This window comes from Tachyglossus aculeatus, chromosome 14 (genome assembly GCF_015852505.1).
Source record: "Tachyglossus aculeatus isolate mTacAcu1 chromosome 14, mTacAcu1.pri, whole genome shotgun sequence".
Classification (NCBI taxonomy): domain Eukaryota; kingdom Metazoa; phylum Chordata; class Mammalia; order Monotremata; family Tachyglossidae; genus Tachyglossus; species Tachyglossus aculeatus.
Window position 1 is genome coordinate 45,444,274 of NC_052079.1, and position 26,070 is coordinate 45,470,343.

General features: G+C 42.2%; 1 protein-coding gene and 1 non-coding gene across 2 annotated transcripts in view; both read right to left on the reverse strand.

Moving 5' to 3' along the window:
* Nucleotides 1-3,733: 3,733 nt before the first annotated feature.
* Nucleotides 3,734-3,805, reverse strand: TRNAQ-CUG. Its single transcript has one exon. It is a non-coding gene; the product is annotated as a tRNA-Gln (tRNA).
* Nucleotides 3,806-10,959: 7,154 nt separating this feature from the next.
* CRY1 (cryptochrome circadian regulator 1) overlaps nucleotides 10,960-26,070 on the reverse strand; it is a 30,874-nt gene continuing 15,763 nt past the window's right edge. The window contains exons 3-13 of the mRNA XM_038756608.1: nucleotides 24,577-24,719; nucleotides 23,308-23,492; nucleotides 21,934-22,022; nucleotides 20,389-20,529; nucleotides 19,655-19,966; nucleotides 17,603-17,754; nucleotides 17,288-17,490; nucleotides 17,068-17,169; nucleotides 15,604-15,693; nucleotides 12,758-12,861; nucleotides 10,960-11,611 (exon numbers count right to left, since the gene is read on the reverse strand). Of these exons, the coding sequence (XP_038612536.1) occupies nucleotides 12,758-12,861; nucleotides 15,604-15,693; nucleotides 17,068-17,169; nucleotides 17,288-17,490; nucleotides 17,603-17,754; nucleotides 19,655-19,966; nucleotides 20,389-20,529; nucleotides 21,934-22,022; nucleotides 23,308-23,492; nucleotides 24,577-24,719 (1,521 nt within the window). The 3' untranslated portion in view covers nucleotides 10,960-11,611. The remainder of the gene's footprint in view (nucleotides 11,612-12,757; nucleotides 12,862-15,603; nucleotides 15,694-17,067; nucleotides 17,170-17,287; nucleotides 17,491-17,602; nucleotides 17,755-19,654; nucleotides 19,967-20,388; nucleotides 20,530-21,933; nucleotides 22,023-23,307; nucleotides 23,493-24,576; nucleotides 24,720-26,070) is intronic.

Genomic DNA, 26,070 nt, shown 5'->3' on the forward strand with positions numbered 1-26,070 from the left:
GGTTTTAACTTTAGGGCTTTATAATGCAGATTTTGAGATCTGCCAACTCCTACGGAAAGAAAATGGATCTCATTTTACATAAGCTGAGCAACTGGAAAAGTGAATCCTTGAATTCCTTTGCTTCAATTCAACGCAACTTCTGCGCAAGAGATCACTTCAGTGTAAGGAGCTGTGTCACAAAGGGGTGTGAAAAAAGCACTAAACTGAATTATTTAGATTATTATTATTTATTATTATATAGAGAAGCAACGTGGCTCAGTGGAAAGAGCCCGGGCTTTGGAGTCAGAGGTCAGGGGTTCAAATCCCGGCTCTGCCACTTGTCAGCTGTGTGACTTTGGGCAAGTCACTTCACTTCTCTGGGCCTCAGTTCCCCCATCTGGAAAATGGGGATTAAGACTGAGCCCCCTGTGGGGCAACCTCATCACCTTGTAACTTCTCCATCATCATCATCATCAATCGTATTTATTGAGCGCTTACTATGTGCAGAGCACTGTACTAAGCGCTTGGGAAGTACAAATTGGCAACATATACAGTCCCTACCCAACAGTGGGCTCACAGTCTAAAATCCGTCTAGTCTATCGTCACTACAGCACTTAGAACAGTGCTTTGCACATAGTAAGCGCTTAATAAATGCTATCATTATTATCATTATTAAACGCGATCCCTGGGAATTTTTGGTTACTCTCACCTGGAGCCGACTTAAGGGAGAGGGCACACCAGGGACAGCACTTAAAGTCTGTCTACATGGATCAAATCAACTGTAAATTGTGTAATGCCCCAGTTTAACTTTGATCTGGGTAGAACCAACTGTTAATCTAATCAATCAGGGTATTTAATGAGCACTCACTGTGTGCAGAGCACTGTTCTATGCACTTAAGAGAGTACAATCCACAAGGATTGTATAGTCTAGAGGGGGAGACAGGACAAGCAGGTACAGTACCTAAAACGTCCTTTAAAATTTACATCATTAACCACAAAATGTTCCAACCTTGGGAGGTTTCACAAAAGACTGTCTTTTAATGTATTTCATACCTGAGACAGTAAAAACTATCATTCCTTTCCATTTGGTATGTGCCCACTTTTGGAGACTGGTTCAAGAGCATGACTTTTCCCAGCTTTGGGTGCATTCGGTAGGGATTGTTGCCGATTTGTACTTCCCAAGCTCTTAGGGAAGCAGCGTGGCTTGGTGGAAAGAGCCTGGGTTTAGGAGTCGGAGGTCGTGGGTTCTAATCCCAACGGTCACTTGTCAGCTGAGTGACTTTGGGCAAGTCACTTCACTCCTCTGGGCCTCAGTTACCTCATCTGTAAAATGGAGATTAAGACTGTGAGCCCCGCGTGGGCCAACGTGATGACCTTGTATCTCCCCCAGTGCTCAGCCTGGCACACAGTAAGCTCTTAACAAATACCATCATTATTAGTAGTATTATTAGTAGTAGTAGTAGTACAGTGCTCTGCACAGAGTAAGTGCTCAATAAATGAACTTGTAATTAAAAGTTACTGTGCAACCAAAAAAAAAGATTGTTTTGATACTTGACGTAAGTATACCCATTAGGCACTGCTAAAATATCGTACTTGCCACAATTCTTTGAAGACCCGCTTCCAAATTAATAATAATAATGGCATTTGTTAAGCGCTATGTGCAAAGCACTGCCCTAAGCGCTGGGGGGGATACAAGGTAATCAGGTTGTCCCACATGGGGCTCACGGTCTTAATCCCCATTTTACAGATGAGGTAACTGAGGCTCAGAGAAGTTAAGTGACTTGCCCAAAGTCACACAGCAGACATGTGGCAGAGTAGGGGTTCGAACCCATGTCCTCTGACTCCCAAGCCTGGGCTCTTTCCACTGAGCCACACTGCTTCTCTAAGTGCTGGGGAGAGTACAGTACAATAGACTGAGTAGATACATTTGTATAATAATGATGACAGCATTTATTAAGCGCTTACTATGTGCAAAGCACTGTTTTAAGCGCTGGGGAGGTTACAGGGTGATCATGTTGTCCCACGTGTGGGGCTCAGTCTTAATCCCCATTTTACAGATGTGGGAACTGAGGCCCAGAGTAGTGACTTGCCCAAAGTCACACGGCTGACAAGTGGTGGAGTAGGGATTTGAACCCATGACCTCTGACTCATTCATTCATATTTATTGAGCGCTTACTGTGTGCAGAGCACTGTACTAAGCGCTTGGGAAGTACAAGTTGGCAACATATAGAGACGGTCCCTACCCAACAGTGGGCTCACAGTCTAAAAGGGGGAGACAGAGAACAAAACCAAACATATTAACAAAATAAAATAAATAGAATAGATATGTGCAAGTAAAATAAATAGTAATAAATAAATAGAGTATTTATTCTAGCCCAGGACAAGCCTGGACAAGCCCAGGTTGTCCCACGGAGGGCTCAGTCTTAATCCCCATTTTACAGATGAGGTAACTGAGGCCCAGAGAAGTGACTTGCCCAGAGTCACCCAGCTGACAACTGGCGGAGCCGGGATTCTACATATTTATTACTCTACTTATTTATTTATTTTACTTGTACATATCTATCCTATTTATTTTATTTTGTTAGTACGTTTGGTTTTGTTCTCTGTCTCCCCCTTTTAGACCGTGAGCCCACTGTTGGGTAGGGACTGTCTCTATATGTTGCCAATCTGTACTTCCCCAGCGCTTAGTACAGTGCTCTGCACACAGTAGGCGCTCAGTAAATACGATTGATGATCCCGGGATTTGAACCCATGACCTCTGACTCCAAAGCCCGGGTTCTTTCCCGCCGAGCCACGCTGCTGCTCACAGCAATAGCAGACTGTGAGCCCGCTGTTGGGTAGGGACCGTCTCTCTATGTTGCCAAGCGCTTAGTACAGTGCTCTGCACATAGTAAGCGCTCAATAAATACGATTGATTGATTGATTGACTGAATGAAAAAAGGCGCTGGGCCGGAGCCGCCTTACCTGCCGCCTCCCCTCGTCCCTGCTGATGGGAACTGCGCCTGCGCAGCAGCCCCCGTTTCCCCCCCCCTCCGTCGGGTGAGAACTGCGCCTGCGCCGCCTCATCCCGGCGGCCCAGCCAATCACAGGCGGAGAAGGCCGTGACGTCACCCCTCCCACTCGGACCATACCAATCGCTCAGGGCCCGGGGGAGTGACGTGTGAGCCCAGCCAGGGCCTCCCCCCCCCACACTTGAGTCCCGCGTGGGCCCGTCCAGGGACGGGGGCCAACGTCTCGTGACCCCCTGTGGACTCTTTCCCATCGCTTTCAATCAATCAATCAATCAATCAATTGTATTTATTGAGCGCTTACTGTGTGCAGAGCACTGTGCTAAGCGCTTGGGAAGTCCAAGTTGGCAACATATAGAGACAGTCCCTACCCAACAGTGGGCTCCCAGTCTAAAAGAAATATGACTCGACCACATGTTCCATGATAAATTGCACCTAGCATTAATTGCTCCAGCATTGCTGGAGCCCCAGCAGCGTGGCTCAATGGAAAGAGCCCGGGCTTTGGAGTCAGAAGTCATGGGTTCAAATCCCGGGCCTGCCAACTGTCAGCTGTGTAACTTTGGGCAAGTCACTTATCCGGGCCTCAGTTACCTCATCTGTAAAATGGGGATTAAAACTGTGAACCCCCCGTGGGACAACCTGATCACCTTGTAACCTCCCCAGCGCTTAGAACAGTGCTTTGCACATAGTAAGTGCTTAACAAATACCATTATTATTATTATTCTTAGGCCACAAAACTAACACTAAGGTCCCACGGAGATTTGAACTCGGATCGCTGGATTCAGAGTCCAGAGTGCTGACCATTACACCATGGGGCCACTTGCAATCAATCAATCAATCGTATTTACTGAGCGCTTACTGTGTGCAGAGCACTGGACTAAGCGCTTGGGAAGTCCAAGTTGGCAACATATAGAGACAGTCCCTACCCAACAGTGGGCTCACAGTCTAAAAGGGGGGAGACAGAGAACAAAACCAAACATACTAACAAAATAAAATAAATAGAATAGATATGCACAAGTAAAATAGAGTAATAAATATGTACAAACATATATACATATATACAGGTGCTGTGGGGAAGGGAAGGAAGTAAGATGAGGGGGATGGAGAGGGGGACGAGGGGGAGAGGAAGGAAGGGGCTCAGTCACAGTGTTCAGTGCACAGTAAACACTTAAACGCTTAGTAAACGTGAGAAGCAGCGTGGCTCAATGGAAAGGGCATGGGCTTGGGAGGCAGAGGTCACGGGTTCCAATCCCGCCTCCGCCACTTGTCTGCTGTGTGGCTTTGGGCAAGTCACTTCACTTCTCTGGGCCTCAGTCCCCCCATCTGTAAAATGGGGAATAACAATAATAATGGCATTTATTGAGTGCTTACTATGCGCAAAGCACTGTTCTAAGCGCTGGGGAGGTTACAAGGTGATCAGGTTGTCCCACAGTCTTAATCCCCATTTTACAGATGAGGTAACTGAGGCCCAGAGAAGTAAAGTGACTTGCCCAAAGTCACACAGCTGACAATTGGCAGAGCCGGGATTTGAACCCATGACCTCTGACTCCAAAATTCGTGCTCTTTCCACTGAGCCACAATGCTTAAGACTGTGAGCCCCACGTGGACAACCTGATGACATCGTATCTACCCCAATGCTTAGCACACACTAAGTGCTTAAAAAATACCAACATTATTATTATTAATCCAATGGTGGCATTTGCTGAGCGCTTAGTGTGGACAGAGCTCAGTGGAAAGAGCCCGGGCTTGGGAGTCAGTGGTCATGGGTTCAAATCCCAGCTCTGTCAATTGTCAGCTGTGTGACTTTGGCAAGTCACTTAACTTCTCTGGGCCTCCGTCTGTGAGCCCCCCGTGGGACAACCTGATCACCTTGTAACCTCCCCAGCGCTTAGAACAGTGCTTTGCACATAGTAAGTGCTTAATAAATGCCATTATTATTATTATTATTCTTTGAGCCTCAGTGATCTCATCTGTAAAACGGGAATGAAGACTGTGAGCTCTACGTGGGACAACCTGATCACCTTGTAACCTCCCGAGCGCTTAGAACAGTGCTTTGCACAGTAAAAGTACTTAATAAATGCCATCATCATCAGAGCACTGAACTGAGTGTCCCACCCCACTCTAATGGGGTTTGTTATGCACTTACTCTCTGCCTCCCCTCTAGACTGTAAACTCATTGTGCAGTGAGTGTGTCTTGTTTATTGTTGTATCACATTGTACTCTCCCAAGCGCTTAGTACAGCGCTCTGCACACAGTAAGCTCTCAAATACGACTGAACGAAAGAATAAGCGCTTAGGAGGAATACAAAAATGAGCTAAATATTATTATTAGTTACTATAACCCTCCCCCTAGTCAGTCAGTTGAATGTTGCAGTGTGCACAGCTCTGTACTAAACACTGGGGAAGTACACTACAGGCACCTAAGTACTCACCCCTCCACTACTGTCACACCACCTATCAATGGTATTAATGGCATTTGTTAAGCGCTTACTATGTGCAAAGCACTGTTCGAAGCGCTGGGGAGGATACAGGGTGATCAGATTGTCCCACTTGGGATTCACAGTCTTAATCCCCACTTTACAGATGAGGTAACTGAGGCCCAGAGAAGTGAAGTGACTTGCCTGAAGTCACACAGCTGACAATTGGCGAAGTTCAATCGTATTTATTGAGCGCTTACTGTGTGCAGAGCACTGTACTAAGCGCTTGGGAAGTACAAGTTGGCAACATAGAGAGACAGTCCCTACCCAAGAGTGGGCTCACAGTCTAGAGGACTATATATACACATCCTTACACCCTGTTGCTTCCTCTGCTTGGGATTGGTTTTAATGGTTGTTTCCCCACTAATAATAATAATATTTTTTAAGCACTTACTCTGTGCCAAGCACTGTTCTAAGCACTGGGGTAGATATGTCAATCAGCTGTAAACTCTCCGAGGGCAGAGGTCGTGTCTACTACCTCTACTGCATTACACTCTCCCAAGTGCTTCATGCGGCATACACAGTAGGTGCGCAACAAATACTGCTGATTGATCCAACTCGCATCAACCCGCAAAAGAGCCCAGGAGGGCCCACGCTGGCAATGTACTGTGCAGCATGAGACACGGCTGGCTCGTTCTTTTAGGAACGGGAGCCGCCCCGAAAAGCAGCCCAAACCAGGGTCACCGAGCTCTGACTCACCGACTCAGAACGGCTGCCAAGGGCAACTCATTTGGAATAAACTGGATGAATCAATCACACCAAGACACCAAGGCCCCCAGGGCTACACCCTCCTCGGTGCCAACTGCTGCTACACCACCCTATTTAAACCACAGGCAAACCTAGCTAGGGCAGAGCCCTGGGGGACTCAGAACAGCTGCCAAGGGCAACTCATTTGGAATAAACTATGTATATGTATATATGTTTGTATATATATGTATATGTTTGTACATTTTTTTTACTCTATTTTATTTGTACATATCTATTCTATTTATTTTATTTTGTTAGTATGTTTGGTTTTGTTCTCTGTCTCCCCCTTTTCGACTGTGAGCCCACTGTTGGGTAGGGACTGTCTCTATATGTTGCTAATTTGCACTTCCCAAGCGCTTAGTACAGTGCTCTGCACATAGTAAGCGCTCAATACGATTGATGATGATGATGATGATGATGATAAACTGGATGAAATCAATCACACCAAGACACCAAGGCCCCCAGGGCTACACCACCCTATTTAAACCACAGGCAAACCTAGCTAGGGCAGAGCCCTCGGGGACTCAGAACAGCTGCCAAGGGCAACTCATTTGGAATAAACTATGTATGTGTATGTATATATGTTTGTATATATATGTATATGTTTGTACATATTTTTTTACTCTATTTATTTTATTTGTACATATCTATTCTATTTATTCTATTTTGTTAGCATGTTTGGTTTTGTTCTCTGTCTCCCCCTTTTAGACTGTGAGCCCACTGTTGGGTAGGGACTGTCTCTATATGTTGCTAATTTGTACTTCCCAAGCGCTTAGTACAGTGCTCTGCACATAGTAAGCGCTCAATACGATTGATGATGATGATGATGATAAACTGGATGAAATCAATCACACCAAGACACCAAGGCCCCCAGGGCTACACCCTCCTCGGTGCCAACTGCTGCTCCACTACCCTATTTAAACCACAGGCAAACCTAGCTAGGGCAGATCCCTGGGGGACTCAGAACAGCTGCCAAGGGCAACTCATTTGGAATAAACTATGTATGTGTATGTATATGTATATATGTTCGTATATATATGTATATATGTTTGTACATATTTTTTTACTCTATTTATTTATTTATTTTATTTGTACATATCTATTCTATTTATTTTATTTTGTTAGTATGTTTGGTTTTGTTCTCTGTCTCCCCCTTTTAGACTGTGAGCCCACTGTTGGGCAGGGACTGTCTCTATATGCTGCTAATTTGTACTTCCCAAGCGCTTAGTACAGTGCTCTGCACATAGTAAGCGCTCAATACGATTGATGATGATTATGATGATGATAAACTGGATGAAATCAATCACACCAAGACACCAAGGCCCCCAGGGCTACACCCTCCTAGGTGCCAACTGCTGCTCCACCACCCTATTTAAACCACAGGCAAACCTAGCTAGGGCAGAGCCCTGGGGGAGCTTGGCTTCCAGAGGCAAAAATCATCATCATCATCATCATCATCAATCGTATTTATTGAGCGCTTACTATGTGCAGAGCACTGTACTAAGCGCTTGGGAAGTACAAATTGGCAACATATAGAGACAGTCCCTACCCAACAGTGGGCTCACAGTCTTAAAGGGGGAGACAGAGAACAAAACCAAACGTACTACCAAAATAAAATAAATAGAATAGATATGTACAAGTAAAATAGAGTAATAAATATGTACAAACATATATACATATATACAGGTGCTGTGGGGAAGGGAAGGAGGTAAGATGGGGGGGATGGAGAGGGGGGCGAGGGGGAGAGGAAGGAAGGGGCTTAGTCTGGGAAGGCCTCCTGGAGGAGGTGAGCTCTCAGTAGGGCCTTGAAGGGAGGAAGAGAGCTAGCTTGGAGGATGGGCAGAGGGATTGGGGGCATTCCAGGCCCGGGGGGTTGACGTGGGCCTGGGGTCGATGGCGGGACAGGCGAAAACGAGGTACGGTGAGGAGGTTTGCGGCGGTGGGAAAAATCACCCCTTTCCTACCTCACCAACCCCCCAGTATTTCAGTGGAGGCCTGATATGGGACTGGATTAGGTCTTTGGGGCCTGTAAGACAGTCTAAAAGGGGGAGACAGAGAACAAAACCAAACATACTAACAAAATAAAATAAATAGAATAGATATGTACAAGTAAAATAAATAGAGTAATAAATATGTACAGACTTATATACATATCCCTTTAGACTGTGAGCCCACTGTTGGGTAGGGACTGTCTCTATATGATGCCAATTTGTACTTCCCAAGCGCTTAGTACAGTGCTCTGCACACAGTAAGCGCTCAATAAATACGATTGATGATGATGATATACAGGTGAGGTTACAGTCTAGAGGGCAGGGAATTGGTCTACTAAGTCTGTTGTATTGTCCTCTCCCAAGCGTTTAGTAAAATGTTCTGCACATAGTAAGTGCTCAAAAAAATACCAATGATTGACTGATCTCTGAGGCTTTAATGGCAGCTGACTAATGTGGCCTCACTCATTCAGTAGGTCGCCGTTGAATACCACGCAGATCGGCCTGGTAAGACTTGGGAAGGTCTTTTCCAATTTCTTGAGGAAAACCAAAGTAAAAAGCAAAAAAAACCCCCAAAACCCAAAACAACAACAAAAACCCACCCGAGTAACTACAACGCAAAAACCCAGAAAGAAAGGGCCCCTCCCCAACTCCCCATTATCCTTTGCACAGTGAGCCGACTGGAGCTGAAAAACAGCAAGACCATTAGAACAAGGCATAAATACCCAAAGGAGCCGCACCTCAACGGACTGCCACCATTCATTTCATTCATTCACTGAATCATCATCATCATCATCAATCGCATTTATTGAGCGCTTACTGTGTGCAGAGCACTGTACTATGCGCTTGGGAAGTACAAATTGGCAACATATAGAGACAGTCCCTACCCAACAGTGGGCTCAGAGTCTAAAAGGGGAAGACAGAGAACAAAACCAAACATACTAACAAAATAAAATAAATAGAATAGATATGTACAAGTAAAATAGAGTAATAAATATGTACAAACATATATACATATATACAGGTGCTGTGGGGAAGGGAAGGAGGTAAGATGGGGGGATGGAGAGGGGGACGAGGGGGAGAGGAAGGAAGGCGCTCAGTCTGGGAAGGCCTCCTGGAGGAGGTGAGCTCTCAGCAGGGCCTTGAAGGGAGGAAGAGAGCGAGCTTGGCGGATGGGCAGAGGGAGGGCATTCCAGGCCCGGGGGAGGACGTGGGCCAGGGGTCGATGGCGGGACAGGCGAGAAGGAGGTACGGTGAGGAGATTAGCGGCGGAGGAGCGGAGGGTATCCGCTCGTATCATATATTGAGCGCTTACTGTGTGCAGAGCAGTGTACTAAGCGCTTGGGAAGTACCAATCGCCAACATATAGAGACGGTCCCTACCCAACAACGGGCTCACAGTCTAGAAGGGATTCATTCAATCATATTTATTGAGCGCTTAATCCCTACCCACACCAGGCTTACATCAAGCAGATATAAAGAACTGACACTAGAAACTGTCTGACTGCAAAGACACCAGCCCGTCAGCTGCCAATTCCAGGAGAAAACAGGGGGCATCTAGATCCCCTCGCCCAGCACTGTGATATCAAATTCCACATCTACTCTGTCCGTATGCAAGAAGTGACACCGCAGTTCTGGGAGATGAATTATCATCATGCAGTGCCCTTAGTTAGAGGGCGAAAGAGCCAAGTGGACAAATTTTGCACCATACCAACCCGAATGCCAGGATCAGATGAGGCTTCCTTTCCCAGAAGCTCCTTTTTGGGGATTGGGTCATAGAAAGTAACAAAAGAGAGGTGCCTTACTTGCCCTCACTCCCCCCTATTGCCTGGATTCAGTTTGCACCCTACTGCAGAGTGAAACTCTCACTTTCAGTGTACAAAAATATTGGCAACAGCAAAGGACTTGTTAAATGGAGGCACCAATTGCAGATGGTGAGAGTGGGAAAAGGAAAAAATAATTACTTTCAAATAGGGGAGTGGAATCTGTGTGCAATCTGTGTGCTACTGAAACAAATTCACTTCTTTTTTCCTTTCTATGCAATTAAAAAAAATTGACGAAGCAGAGAATTTAGGGAGGAAAGACCACGCACCACCTGCTTTTCCTTCAAGAATAATAGGTTTGAAATACACTAATAGATTAGTCACCTAGTTCAGCCTTGCAAGTTGATACAGAGAACTTGTTTTGAGAGGATTGTGAACTGGTTAAAAAAACGTTTCTGTGGCCTTTTTTTTTTTTTTTAACATAGTAAGCTTAACCATTGCAGGCAGAGGGATCAAAAGCTATAATTATTTGAAACACATCCAAAGAGGACGAGTGTACAAAATCTGTCAGAAAGTCTTTCCACTATTCATCAACCCTCACAGGAAGCAAGGTTCTCTCACTACACACCCTCTTTAACTCCATCCATTCATTCTTTCAATCAATCGTATTTATTGAGCGCTTACTGTGTGCAGAGCACTGTACCAAGCACTTGGAAAGTACAATTTGGCAACAAATATAGACAATCCCTACCCAACGGGCTCACAGACTAGGAATGGTCCGAAAGCCTTCAGAGTTACAAATGATTCTGTAAATTTTGTAAAATTCTCACCCATCCTATCATTCCTACAAATGATTTTGAAGGAACGATAGAATGGGTGAGAATTTTACAACGGATCACTAAAGAGTTTTTATAATGGCACAATCCACTGTCCTCGACAGTTGTTCCTCATTTAAAATGATGGACACCAACACAACTATTAAAATACAAAACCAGGTAGCTGTATATACACTTTATTACCAAACTCATTTCAGTTGTTAATGATTGAGGCAAAAGGAAATACGAGGATTTGACACGTGACAATGCTTTTACAAGTCTGAACAAAGAGTTGAAATACATGACTCTGAATATATACAGCTGTAGTTAATAAAAGTGACAACTACCTAATTCGATAATATGCAATTCTTAGAACTTACATTATGAAAGTGTGCACAGTTGGAACAAACAACAAGGACAAGAAAATCCTGTACCATTTCAAAACAGTGTTTTTAAAAGTTTTAAAACTTTCATACTTCCGTTTCCTCTAGAAATTATCTACATTGGAACATATTACATTGACTGAACCTTACAGGAAAGATTATCAAAAATATATTGATGTGTATATCACTACCATGTGAATACTTATATTTACATGAAGCAAATTCATCACAAAATTGTACATATATACAAATGACCAGTCGTCCTTTGTGAAATTACTAAAAAGTTAAGAACCATAAAAACGTGGTTTGAATAATGCACTTCAAAAACATAACTGATTTACATCAACTGGGGATATTTAAAAATTATTTACCAAAATGGCAAATTCCTTGGATTTGACTTCAATTTTAATCCAACTGCTTTTTCTCCTGAATTCTCTCTGGTGACTGTGATCGCTGATTCAAGAAAGAAAAAGTATTTCATTTCCAGGAAACTTCTTACAGTTTTCTGTACCAATATTTTTGCCTCTGCTTTAGGCCATGTTGCAATCCACAAAATATTCCTAAACACAAAAATGAAACACATACACTCCCTTCCAAATGAAAGGCAGTGTGGTCTAGAGGCTACAGGATGGGCCTTGGGAGTCAGAAGGACCTAGATTCTAATCCTGGCTCTGCCACTTGTCTACTGTGTGACCTTGGGTAAGTCACTTTACTTCTCTGTGCTTCAGTTACCTCCTCTGTAAAATGGGGATTTAAGACCTGTGAGCCCCTTGTGGGACACAGACTGTATCCAACCTGATTTGATGTATCTACCCCAGTGTTTAATACAGTGCACGGCACATATTAAGCGCTTCTCAACCGAATTAGAGAATATTTTTATGATTGCAGAAGCCATTTTGACTAAATCTATTTCAAACATATTCAACCATAATAAAATTTCTGCCGATTACTCATATTTAAACCAAAATATCCAGAGGTTGACACAACCAAGATGAAAAATGTCTATTTAGATAGTGGTAAGCACGATTTGAATGCAAGTTTTCTGTTCAGAGCACAAAACACTTTCTTAACTTTCACTCTAAAGCAGTTCAGGTACTTCATGATTACTCAGAATTATAGAGAAAAGTCAGATTCCAGAATGGAAAAAGTATCTTTGCAGTTTCAATTTGGGCCAGAATTTAAAAAAAAAATGATTCTTATGTTGGAAGAAGGAACCAAGATCCTACAAGCAAAAGAGTTAATGCAGGAATGAAAAATAAAAATTTCAGAGGTTAAATTAATGGATATCTTACAGAAAGCTTATTTAATATTTTGAGCTGACTACCTAAAAGGCAGTCAATAAATGAGGACTAGATAATTTGATCACAATTCCTATAAAAAGTTTGGCCTTAGAATGATCACTCTCCTTAAATTTAAAAACATCAGCTAGATCTATTTTTGCTTCTGATTAGCTTATGACTGTAGGAAGGCCATTTTTTTGCTTTGCTCTATCTATAAAAGAGAGACCATCTCAACCTCCTATGGTAATATTTCAAACTATATCTAAAACTTTTGTTAGAGTATCTAATTAGGAAGAAGTAAGTTACTCTTATGTCTTACCTAATCAGTGCTCTGTCTCTGGACTTTAGGACCAATGCTTTGACTCTCCTCTTCTTGACAATGACGCTTCCCACCACTTAACCCGGGGGTCAAGGAACTTCGTCCTGCATATTTAAATAATGATGTAAATTTAAGACAGAATTAAAGAGACTCTCAAGGATCTTCTATTTTACTCTTACCGTGCTTAAATAAGTGGCTTTCTCCTTGAGCATAATGTAAAACATCGCTCCCTTGGCAATAGACTGTGAGCCCACTGTTGGGTAGGGACTGTCTCTATATGTTGCCAATTTGTACTTCCCAAGCGCTTAGTACAGTGCTCTGCACATAGTAAGTGCTCAATAAATATGATTGATGATGAATAGCCTGTTTTTTATTTTTAAAAAAAGAGTATTTGCTCTAGTTGTGAGAAGGACATAAAGCTAATACTCATTTAAGTTTCCATTGTAGAAGCAGAGCAAAACCCCAAAATAATATCAAACCTTCTCATCCAAACCCTTGTGCCTTCAAATCCCTTCTGAAGTGTTCTCTTTCCTGTATGAAATGTCCCCTGTAACGATCTTTTTTCCCTTCTGTCCTATACTCCCATCAAACTGGACGGACATCTCTGGCTCAGCCCAGTTTCTCTTCTTGTCCCGGCCTTCCTTGAGGTGGCACCACGGGTGCAACTGAGGCAAAATGGTCTGGAACGGGGCACTGGGAAAAGAATACATGCCAGATCTCCCATTGTGGTTTCAATTGTTTCACAGGAGGCACGTTACTGCGGGTGGTTTTCAGTTCCAAGTCGAGCTGCCTGGACCGGGGACCCCATCGTTGTCCAGGAATCAATCAATCAATCGTATTTATTGAGCGCTTACTGTGTGCAGAGCACTGTACTAAGCGCTTGGGAAGTCCAAGTTGGCAACATATAGAGACAGTCCCTACCCAACAGCGGGCTCACAGTCTAGAAGGGGGAGACAGAGAACAAAACCAAACATACTAACAAAATAAAATAAATAGAATAGATATGTACAAGTAAAATAGAGTAATAAATATGTACAAACATATATACACATATACAGGTGCTGTGGGGAAGGGAAGGAGGTAAGGCGGGGGGATGACGAGGGGGAGAGGAAGGAAGGGGCTCAGTCTGGGAAGGCAAGGGAATAATAATAATAATAATAATAATGATGGCACTTATCTCTTATCTCCCCCTCGCCCCCCTCTCCATCCCCCCCATCTTACCTCCTTCCCTTCCCCACAGCACCTGTATATATGTATATATGGTTGTACATATTTATTACTCTATTTATTTATTTATTTTACTTGTACATTTTTATCCTACTTATTTTATTTTGTTGGTATGTTTGGTTCTGTTCTCTGTCTCCCCCTTTTAGACTGTGAGCCCACTGTTGGGTAGGGACTGTCTCTATGTGTTGCCAATTTGTACTTCCCAAGCGCTTAGTACAGTGCTCTGCACATAGTAAGCGCTCAATAAATACGATTGATTGATTGATTGATTGATTATCAAGCACTCACCATGTGCAAAGCACTCTTCCAAGCGCTGGGGGATACAAGGTAATCAGGTTGTCCCATGGGGGGCTCACAGAGAATCAATCAATCAACCAATCAATCGCATTCACCGAGCGCTCACTGTGTGCAGAGCACTGGACCAAGCGCTTGGGAAGTCCAAGTTGGCAACATAGAGAGACAGTCCCCACCCAACGGCGGGCTCACAGTCTGGAAGGGGGAGACGGAGAACAAAACCGAACATATTAACAAAATAAAATAAATAGAATAGATATGTACAAGTAAAATAAATAGAGTAATAAATCTGTACAAACATATACATATATACAGGAAGTGGGGGTGGGAGTGAGTGAGAGAGAGAGAGAGAGAGAGAGAGAGAGAGAGAGAGAGAGAGTGTGTGTGTGTGTGTGTGTGTGTGTGTGTGTGTGTGTGTGTGTGTGTGTGTGTGTGTGTGTGTGTGAAACCAGACAGCCCCACCAGAGCTTGAAGGCCAATCCGCAAGGGTGCCAGTCAGCAGTCGACCACCAGCGTTATCACCCCTCTGCTCCCACAGCGAGCGGCCCACACTATCGCTACTCCCACTCTTTTGGCCGAAAGGACTCGCCCTCAAGCTGGGCCCGAGGACCAAGGTAGCAGCCCCTTTCAATCCTTTGGCCCAGTCCCCAATTCTGGTATGAAATGATCTTTACTTTCACATGTGGGTAAGGTAGAGTCATCCTACTATTAGGAGACACTTTTTTACAAATAGAAGATACCATTTCAGCAGGTTCACTAGGAGCTGGGCATTTTCTTCCGCTGAATACACCCAAGAGAAGGTATTTGATCTTGCCTCTCCCTCTTCGTGTGTTAGGGCAGTTTGGGAAGGTAGGGAGCTATCAAAACAGAGCCTGGAGGACGCATAACACAGCAGGCAGATGAGTGACTTGGGAAGAAGTGCGGTGGAAGTTTTAAGCATTAGCTGGTTAGGAATTTCCTAATTCATTCCTATTTCTAAAAGAAAGGAGGATGAGCCCAATGACTTGTAAAGAGGAAATGTTAGGTTTAAATATAATTTTGGCAAATCATCTCAATCTGGTTCCTTAGCTTGGTTTTCTGAAAGGAACTCTGGTAAAAGATGCAGAAAGAGTTAGGCTGAGTAGTAAAGATGTTTGGTCGCTACACAAGAAAGCCCCTGGGTAATTGAGGATCACCCAGAATCACGGCAACACTATAATAATACCAGCTTTCTTGGGCATACTTATGGCAGCCCACGATGTCCACGTGAAAAGGGAAGGGGCGAAGAATCAAGTCTGTTCAGTTGAAAGTGTTTTTGAGAATAGAAGAAAGTAATTTAGAGATACCCTGCTGCTGAATTCCACTTGGTCCTAGGTGAGACTCTCCAAGTACACATGTCTGAAGCAGGTGACTCTCACTGGCACCTATTTGGGCTCCTAAAGAGGAAAAAAAAAATTAACAATTCCAATTTTATACTCACAGAAGTCCCTTGGCATTCACAGATCTTTGTTTACAGTTTCAACTGTTTGTGGCTGGTTGTACCCACATTCGTGACTGTGGAGGAGGGTCCGGAGTCCTGGACCCGGCTCCAGTGTTCCAGGTTCTTCGGTGGCCCTTTGGCCACCTCCCCAGACCATCTCAGAAGTTGTAGGATAGACTTGCAAATGCTTTAAATGCAGCTGCTGTCAGACACAGACAGGCCCTCATTTGCAGAGGTTTCTCTAATCAATACCTGAGGGGCTACTGTAAACTAGCCACAGCTATTCTTTAGCAGGAATCAACATTTAGAGGGGAAGGGATTTCTTTTGGAGGCACCGCAGTATTTTTTAATGTTGTAATGACGGAGTTTCCAATCTCTACTGCTACTACTACTGCTAATAAAAATTCACAGATTTCCAAGTGTAATGCTCACAATTAATGGTCTACTGGTGAGCAGTTTAGTTGGGTGAGGCAGGAAATTTTGGGGGGCAGCTTTTTAGTGCCCATCCCCACTCAGAGTCAGAGGCCCACTCCTAATTTAGGCTGCTCAGTTGCCCAGGGTGCTGCTGCTTCTTCACACCAGATACCCAATATCATGGGCTGCCTACTTGCACAGGAAGTTTAATCGAAGGCAAGGTAGGGGTATCCTTCTATTGTCCAGTCGTGGCAATAGGTTCTGTTTAATATGCCAGTTGAGAGAGTTCAACAGTGTCTCCTGCTGAGGAGGGCACACAGAGATGCTTTGGTTCTAAGTGAAGACCCCAACAATTTGTACAGTGGGTTTGAGCTGCCTCTCATCATCAGTATATAACCTGGATGAGGGCATAGCACCGTATGTTGCTGAAGAGGGTGTACAGAGACACACTAATAGCCTAGATATGCATAAAACATGCTCAAGAAATTACAGCATTAGGAATACCTGAAGACTATTACCTTTTAGCTTAATAAGCATATATAAGCAGTAAGACCACACACCATTAAAAGTGCATTTTGCCCCTATTTTGCCAAAAAGTCTTTAATTTAAAATAATGAGGTGTCAATGCCGCCCCTTATAATGGTACAGCATCAAATTTTCCAAATATTTTTTAATGCCAGCATAAATAATTCAGAATAACAACAGATTCCTAGAAGTTTCTATATATCCCTCAGTAAAACTGGTCCTCTGATAGGGTAAAAGAGGATGTGAATATAAGGTTAAAAACTTTTACACCCATTTTGAAGATATCTTTCCTATAACTATATTGCGAAAACTGGTATCTAGGGTGCTCCCATTTGATCAGAATCACTATGAGCATGAAACTTTTTTAGAAGAAGGGTTTACTTTAGTTTACCTCCACCACTGCTACAGCCAGGGATATTTTCTCCAGGTGAATAAGCCATGAGGCCTCCACTCCCATTCGCGTTTGGGTTAGAAGGTACAGATGCAAGAAGCCCTTAAAAAGAAACCAAATACTGTTCTAATGCTTCAATTAAGATCACATACTGGGTGTGTTTCAAAGAGGGGAAGAATATCAGTTGCCATATCAAACTTTTAGGACTATACCAACAAACCTAGTCCTCTGTATCGGGAAAGCTGCTGGTAGATTTGCTTCATCCTTTCGATATTCAAGCGGCTCGCCTCCGCATGGTTTACCATTGGTTTAGGGTAATTAACTCCTATTATACATTTTGCAGCCTTTTGGATACCCTCTGGTGCATTCCAGGGATCATAAATGTATTTTGCAGGAAAGCCTCTAAGTACAGGTAGGTAGCGTCTTGGAAGGAGGAAAGAGCAAGAGAGAAGAAAAAAAGATGAAATGCTATCCATTTTTACGTAGAATATTTTCTGGGTTAGAAACTCCAAATCCAATAAACAATGCTGTTTACCTGATATAATCTCCATTGGGGTCTGTTCTCCTACCAAAACCCACAGGGCAATAGCAGTGAAAGAACTGCTGAAAAAAGGAACTACAAGACAACCACATCCAGCTTCCAGCGTTTACACTCCAATCCGCGTCAAGCAGCAATTCTTCAAATACCTTCAGAAACAATAGTAGTACATTAGCTTGAATGCACTGAACCACTAAGGTATTTTACTTTGCCTTCCCCTGGCAGTAAACAATCCTTTTCGACTGAGTCAGACAAGTAAAGAACAAATTTAAGTTCCTGATACCCTCAAAACCAATTTAAGGGGACAATTTGGCACAAGGGATTCTTATTAAAACAAAAAAAACCCCGACTCCTTAACATCTATCACATGCTGGTGAAAAATAATTTAAGAATTTAAAGGCAACAGAAAGAATCAGAATTGAGTTCCAATTTTGTGGAATGCTGGTTGAATATTCGTTTTTCCTTTTGGTAGGAAAGCTTTTAGAACAGTGCTTGGCTCATAGTAAGCACTTAACAAATACGTACCATCGTTCCCATTTTAGAAATATGAAGAAATTCAAAATTTATTCAATCGTATTGAGTGCTTACTGCGTGCACAGCACTGTACTAAGCGCTTGGAAAGTACAATTCAGCAACAGAGACAATCATTCATTCATCCTGTGGTTTATTAGATGGGGGAGTTGGCTTCAAAGAAGCACACACAAGGTTATTGAACCTATCAGTGAGTACAGAGGGGTAAGCTGGTATAGCACCAATGCCATTCATCACACTACTTCCATTCATACCCTGCTCTGTCATAGCTGGAGGGCAACAATGGCTGCTAATTTTCAGTCAGCGTTTACTCCCTTTGCCTTTGGCACCAGGCAACACCACTCACAAAACCACCAAACAAAAAAAAAAAATCAACAAAAATGAGATAAAATCCCCCGTACAAATCAAATGATAGGAAAATGCTACATACTAATACCTAGGCAAGCATTAGGAAACCTAGTGCTCTGCACCTAATGAAAGCTCAATAACTAACCACTGACTTTTATGTCCTTTACGATACATCATCATCATCATCAATCGTATTTATTGAGCACTTACTATGTGCAGAGCACTGTACTAAGCGCTTGGGAAGTACAAATTGGCAACATATAGAGAGACAGTCCCTACCCAACAGTGGGATACATAATCTGCATTCATTCATTCAATCGTATTTATTGAGCATTTACTGTGGCAGAGCTCTGTACTAAGCACTTGGGAAGTACAACTTTCAATTCCAACTTGCCACAAGTAAAACGATAAGCATTTTTACCCAAGTACCTCCACAAGATAGAAAAATTAAACCAAAAGCCAAAGGCAAAATTACAACCTCCTACAAAGCTCTTTACATGATTAGTGAGCCAAGCTATTGCCAAGTACTACGTGTAACTACTATATTTAAAATAAGTGCAATATTTTTAAAAAATCCAAACCTGTCAGGGGACACAAAATTTTACTGCTTCAACCTTTCCTGAACAATAAACAATCAATTGATTGTATTTATTCAGAGGTTACTGTGTGCAGAGCACTGAAGTGCTTGGGAGAGTATGACAGCAATAACGAGCTTACAGCCTAACAATGTAAAATGATGTAAAAACCCATGTTTTGGGAAACACACACACACACCCAAACCAACAAAAAACAAAACACCTCCCTAACCCTAGGTGTAATCCAATGATAAAAAGATAGGGAGGGAAGGAGCATGTTAAAATGGCATATGTGAACTATAATGATCAACTAGACGTTGTCATTGAACTATTTATAGGGTCTTCGTATCCCTATTGTTGGTCCAATGTGAAGAGCATGGCTCTTGGGAATCAGGATCCTTGGATTCTAGTCCTGGCTTGACCAGAAGGAATTGCCTGCAGAGGTGATACCATTCCTGGTGAGGATGTTCCCTAGGGTCTTCCATGAGGTAGGGAGGCCCAAGAGAAATTCTGAAAGATAGCTGGCATAGCCTTATCATTTACTAAGTTTCCTACCAAAGAAATTTATTAAGGAAAAAACCAAACCAAACCTTACCTTCATTCCTTCTTCCCAACTAATCCATAGGTCACCTCGTGTCAAGAAGCAAGCTACTGCATGTCTGGCCAAATGGTGAATCCAACCTTCCTGACGTAGCTGGGTCATGATCGCATCAATCCAAGGGAAACCTGTCCTGCCTTCAGCCCATTTGGCCAAAGCCTCAGGGTTTCGATCCCATGGAATCTGGACACAGATAGGATTTCCTTCCATTTTATCAAAGCGTGGATTGCTAGTAGCTGCTGTGTAGAAAAATTCACGCCACAATAGCTGCCCATAAAGGGAGAGTGGAGGGGAGCTATTCTTCTTTACCTAAGAAAGGGGAAAAAGAAAACCCAAACCCAGGGATTAGACGATCTGGTGGATGGTTAACTAGGAACCTTCCAGGAACTGTTGTGTTACAGCTGAGGCTCCCTCGAAGTCTGGCTCTTGCTCCAATCCCCATTACCTCTCTCAGACTCCTGGAGAGGCGTTGTTTAAGGCTGTTGCAGCTGGGCCACTTCTGTGGCCATTTTAATCCATCACTACTATTTCCCACTTCAGGTGATGACTCCTCAAGGCTAACAGAGAGGCCTAGTTGGAGCTAACAGACTCACACCTTCAATTTCTGGGGCAAACGCCTCAGTCCAGAGGGAGTAAATTACATGATCTGACAGGCATCCTTTGATAATTACATTTATGGGAATAATTACCTAGACTAACATATAATTAGATTGCCTAGAATGACATCATACCTTTTTGTACAAATCCGTTAACTTGAAGTAGAAGAGGCGACACGATAAACAGCCAAATCGGAGGTAGGGACTTAGTCCGGTCGGGCTTGCAAGAAGGGAATTTGCATTCATTCGAGGTCTTTCAAAGTTCGCCACCCAAGCCTTAAACCACAAATTCAAAAAGAAACTTTAATGTTTTTTTTTCCCAGGTAGAGCATTTCAAAAATAGATTGATTACACAGATGTTAAATTCATCTAGTCAACATGTTCTCCTTTTAGTGACAGCTCCTTAAATACTTTTCTTCAGAATTTCATATAAGGATTTGACAAATTTGAAAGGATGCCCCGAAAGTCATATTACAACTGTCTCATTATTTTGAATCCATTTTTAAGATGTTAATTTCCAACACTGAGCATACATTTTATCACATTATACATAATTTAGTTCTTGATTACTCAGCCAAAGCGTGGTTTTCCTCCCCACCCCCATTTCCTGCAGCCTAAAGATACACCCTCTCATGCACTTATATACTATGCAGAAGTGCTTCTGTCTCCTGAATGAGGACACAACCAATTTTCAGTGCAAATTTTCACACAATTCAAACTTTTTTAGGGATAGGAGGGAGCTAGATAATAAGTGAATAACACCTGGTTCACTGCTTTCAGTTTCCTGAGATGTAACCAAAATTACCTGTTATCCACATGGACACAATAAAAAAAGTTAAATCTCTGAACCACAACTATACATCTAAAGTTTTATCCTCACAAACTGGCTCGATAAGTAAACTGAAGGCAAGAATCCTGTTATACTGCAAACTCCTTGAGGGCCAGGATCATGCCTACTAAATCTGTTGTACTCTCCCAAAGACTCAGGTCAATGCCACACAATACATTCTAAAAGCTCACTATGGGCAGGGAATGTGTTTGCTAATTCTGTTGTACTGTCCCAAGCACCTCGAACAGTGATCAATAAATACCATTGATTCAATTGATTGATTGACTGACTTACAGGACAAAGGTTCAGGAGAGGCTTGATGGAGAAAGACTCTTTGCAATTTCCTCCTGAGAGCAGGGAGCTCCTCCAGCTTGATTCTGGAGGGCCCTTGATCTGCCAAAATTGCAAATTTAGTTGGGGGGATGAGATGGAGTTGCCTCAATCTGGCACTGAGTCTAAAAGCGAGGCTTGCTGGACTCCAGCTGACCATATATTCTCCTGGACGGTGGCAATCAATGCAGAGAACAAGCAGTGGTAAACAGGTGGAGAGGAGCCGGTCAAAGGGGAGCCAAGAAGGGATAACAGGTCGGATAACTGGAAATTGGGAAAGGAATACATCTCTAAAAGATGAACTACTCATGGGTGTAATACAGTGAGTTTAATGAAAATTTGGAGGGCTTAATCAGACTTTACTACCTCTTGACTGCTGAATTCAAAGAATTTTCATTGGAATATTCAAATTATAAGAATTGCCTAGTTTTCTTTTCTCCCACTATACTTCAAGGTTTGAAAAATGAAGCATGAGACAAGGTTTTCCAGATGCCAATTCTGGGATACTGCAACAGACATACCTTCCTTTCTAAATGCCTTTCCAAGCGAGTGAGTGCTTCAGTCTCTCCCCCTGGCCACACTGCAGAAGGTAAGCCATCTGTATCGAAACCTAATGGAATGAAAAAGAGAAGTGATGCTGTTTACTTTGCGTGGTCAAAGAATACTTTGAAACAGTAGTCGTTACAGAAAAAAAGGCATAAATATTACCTACTTGGTTATTATGCTTAAAAGAGCAGAAGTTGTTTTTGACTTTAGCCAGTATCCAGAATAAATTATGGAAAATATATAATACATATTCCATTGGAATATTTGATTAGAAATAGCACACTATCAGAACTTAGAGGTAAACACTACAAATTTAAATATTAATAAAAAATGGAAATCTATTGGTGAATTTTATATAAAAGGAGAGGAGTGGAAAAGAGCAGAGGAAGAAGAAACCAAACCAACAGAAGGGCCTGTGTAGTAGGACAGAGAGGCAGCCTGAAACCAAAAAAAACAAACAAAAAAAACCCCCAATAAAACCACCCAAAACACCCACCAAAACCACCATTTTAGATCTTTAAAATCTTTGTGACGAGAGGTATTGGTATTTAGGTAAAATTACTAAATCTACATCATCTACATTGAGAGATGTCTGAGAAACAGGGTCTATTTTAAAACACTTAATTCACACACATACGAATTGTTGTTCCTCATATTCAAAGATGACTCCACAGATGGTAAAGTTTATTTAGTTGTGTGTGTGTGTGTGTGTGTGTGTGTGTGTGTGTGTGTGTGTGTGTGTGTGGCCAAGAAGGGTCAACGGAGAACCTACAGTCTTGACCACACCACGCACAAAGTTTGCCTTTGGTTGGGCTGTTGTATTTACCCAATATAACCTCTTGCCCATGAAGATATTTAATAAATACTGTACTGAGTGATACCAAAATGGAAACCAAAAACAGATTAACAAAATACAGAGTTCACTTATTTACCACACAAAATGTCAACTACTGAATTAACTAAAATCTTAAAAAGCAAAGTACTAATTCCACTTTATATTAAAATGAGCTCAATGTAAGAAACAAGGTATTTTTCAGGTAAATAATTAATCTTGATCCTTCCATGATTTGAATGTTGCTAATGTCTGTCTCCCTTACTAAACTTTAAGCTCATGGTGGGCACGGACCATGTCTATCAATGCTATTGTACTCTCTCGAGTGCTCAGTATAGTGCTTTGCACACAATAAGTGCTCAATAAATACCACTGATTGACTGATTGTGAAGCATCAAAATGTTGTGGAAGAGGGAACAAAGGGCTGAACAGCTTATAGACAAAAGGAGTCAGAAGAAATAGACTCCTGACAACCCAATTTCCTTCACACACCACAACTAGAGCTGTTTTTACTCACCTAATTCTTCTAGAGACGGCACCCCATACTTTTCATCATGATCATCAGAGAGTGGAGTCACACACTTCCCCATTACTTCTGCAGTGATAGTCTCCACTGGCATTGCCAATGGATCCATTCGGCTGATCAGAGTCTGGAACCTTTTGTAAGTGAGAGGGGGTTGTCCACCATTTAGTTCGATGATCCTATATTTAAAGGAGAAAATCATGACTTTCTTTAGCCCAAACAGAAAAACCTCCCCCAAAGCTCCAAAAAAGTGGGAAATGGAAATCAAAACTAACACCCAAAATAAACTGTTGGGTTATTATCTGAAATCTGTAAAAATAAAACTGATTGCAGGGTGGCAAAGAATAAAACTATTACTTGCAAAAACATACTCTTAATTTTCCAAAGATCATCCAGATGCAGTTTAGTATTTAAGACTGACTTTATGCTACAAGATTTTTTTTTTAAAGTGCTGACATTTTGGTAGATACCAACTCTGATATCTTTCTGCTGCCTGTACAAAAGATGAAACAATCCAATACAACTATACCAGTTCCAAACTGGTGAGGTAAGAATTGGAATCATAAATAAAGACATCACACCCAAACATTTCATCTCCTGGTGACCTGTAACTTGTTCTCCACGTCCCAGGGCAGCAGCAGCCAACTTTGGGAGTGAGGTAACTCCCAATTTTCTGACAACTTTTTTTTTTTTAAGTCAAAGGTAATTGGTCGGGGGAGGAAGTTTACCCTGGGACTATTTCCTGGGATAGTGGCTACAAGGGAAAATCTCCAATACTCCATTTTAAATTTACAAAAAAATCTTGGAAATCTACATTCTCTCCCTAACCCCAAACTTCACCACCGCACGGAGACAATGGGGAATAGGTCACTATTCCCTGGGCACCAGATGATCGTCTATAGATGAAACTGGAGGAAGCAAACATTATCAAAAGGCCTGGTAATCCAAGCACAAGTTTCGGATTTGCCTCTTCTTTTCTCTAGACTGTAAGCTCTTGAGAGAAAGGAACATGTTTACCAAATCTGTTACATTGCACTCTCCCAAACACTTAGTACCATGCTCTGCACACAGTAAGCACTCAATAAATATAATTGACTGCAATTCAGTCTGATTAGGAAAGAAAGTACAACAGGGCAAAATTAATTATAATCCTGCCTAAGTAGACTTAAGAAATCAGAAGAATGAATTCACAGGATGGGCTTCTGTGTGCTATAAATCTGTCCCTAAGGCAGTGGGTAAACCTCTCCTAAACCTGAAACTTACTTGTCCAGTTCATACAGTGTATGAGAAATTCGGACAATGACTTCCACCCCGGCCTCACTTGCCAGCTTCTTAATGGCTGCATCTCGCTCTTTTCCAAAGGGTTCAGAATCATATTCAATTGAAAGTCTTGCAATGTTCCACTCCTAAAATAAGAAAAAAATGGCATACATATATCTGTTTCAAAATCAATTTGTCCTACTTATGCAGATAAAACTTCTAGATCACCTTTAAGGATAAACAATAACAATATAATACTTGATAGGTGCTGACTATGTGAAAAGTACAGTAGAAAGCACGGGGAAAGATACAATTTAAGCAGGTCAGTCAGAGTCCCTGTCCCATACTGGACTCACAGTGTAAGAGGGGGGGAAAACGAGTGTCTTACCCCTATTTTTATAAATGAGGAAATGGAGGCACACAGAATTTGTGACTTGCCCAAAGTCGTACAATGAGCAAGTGGCAAATTCGGGTTTAGAATTCAGGGCTCCTGACTCCCAATTCCATGCTCTTTCCACAGGCCACACTGTTCCCTTCAACCACCCAGAGATAAACTGGAATTTAATGAATAATTAGAATGATCTAAGCACACATGAATCTTAAATTAGTTTAAATATCCCAAGGTGAATGTTACGTTTGTCATAAAATACATATTTTGACTACCTTAACAGTCCAAAAATATAAGCATAAAACTATTGTTAGTTCACAAGACTCAGTAAAAATGATCTTATCGATAAATTTAAGAGAAGGAGCGTGGCCTTTGGGAAACACCGTGGGTCCAGAAGTCAGAGGGACAGAGACAAAGAGGTCAATGAGCGACAGGGACTATGACCAACATTATCATCTTGTACCTATTCCAGGGTGTAGTACAGTACTTGGCACACAGTAATCACTTAAATACCATTATTAGTATCATTATCATCACCATTAAACGGAAAGTGAAAGGACACAGTGATGAGCTTACTGGCAAAATATTTATGAAGTCTACAACCACCTGCTGAGCTGGAAGTTTAATCTTCTGACATTTCCATAGTAAATGTCAATAACTGAAAATTTCTATCCCCTTCATAACGAATACTGGAGTATTTACAAATCAGTTTACCTTCCCTCCCTACTCCCCCACCAAAAAAACCCCAAATTAATAAAACAGTGCCAATTAGCACTATTATGGCCTCTTGATGCTACAGAGGGGAGGAGTTTGGCAGCAGCGATTAAACCAGTTAGGTACTGCCATCAATTCCAACCCCCCAAAATCATCCTGAATAGCCTACAGCTGTGATCTGGGCTAAAGGTAACTTGGTTAATGTGCTCTCAGAATTACTTTGTCTGTGGGCCTGTATTAGAACACTAAAAATTAAGTTTAAAGTCCACTTCATAAATGTCTTGAATTTTAAGTCATCTACCTCTCTAGACTGTAAGCTCCTCATGGGTAGTAGGGAACCTGTCATCTACCAACTCGGTTATGCTGCATGCTCCTAAGCGTGTAGTACAGTGCAC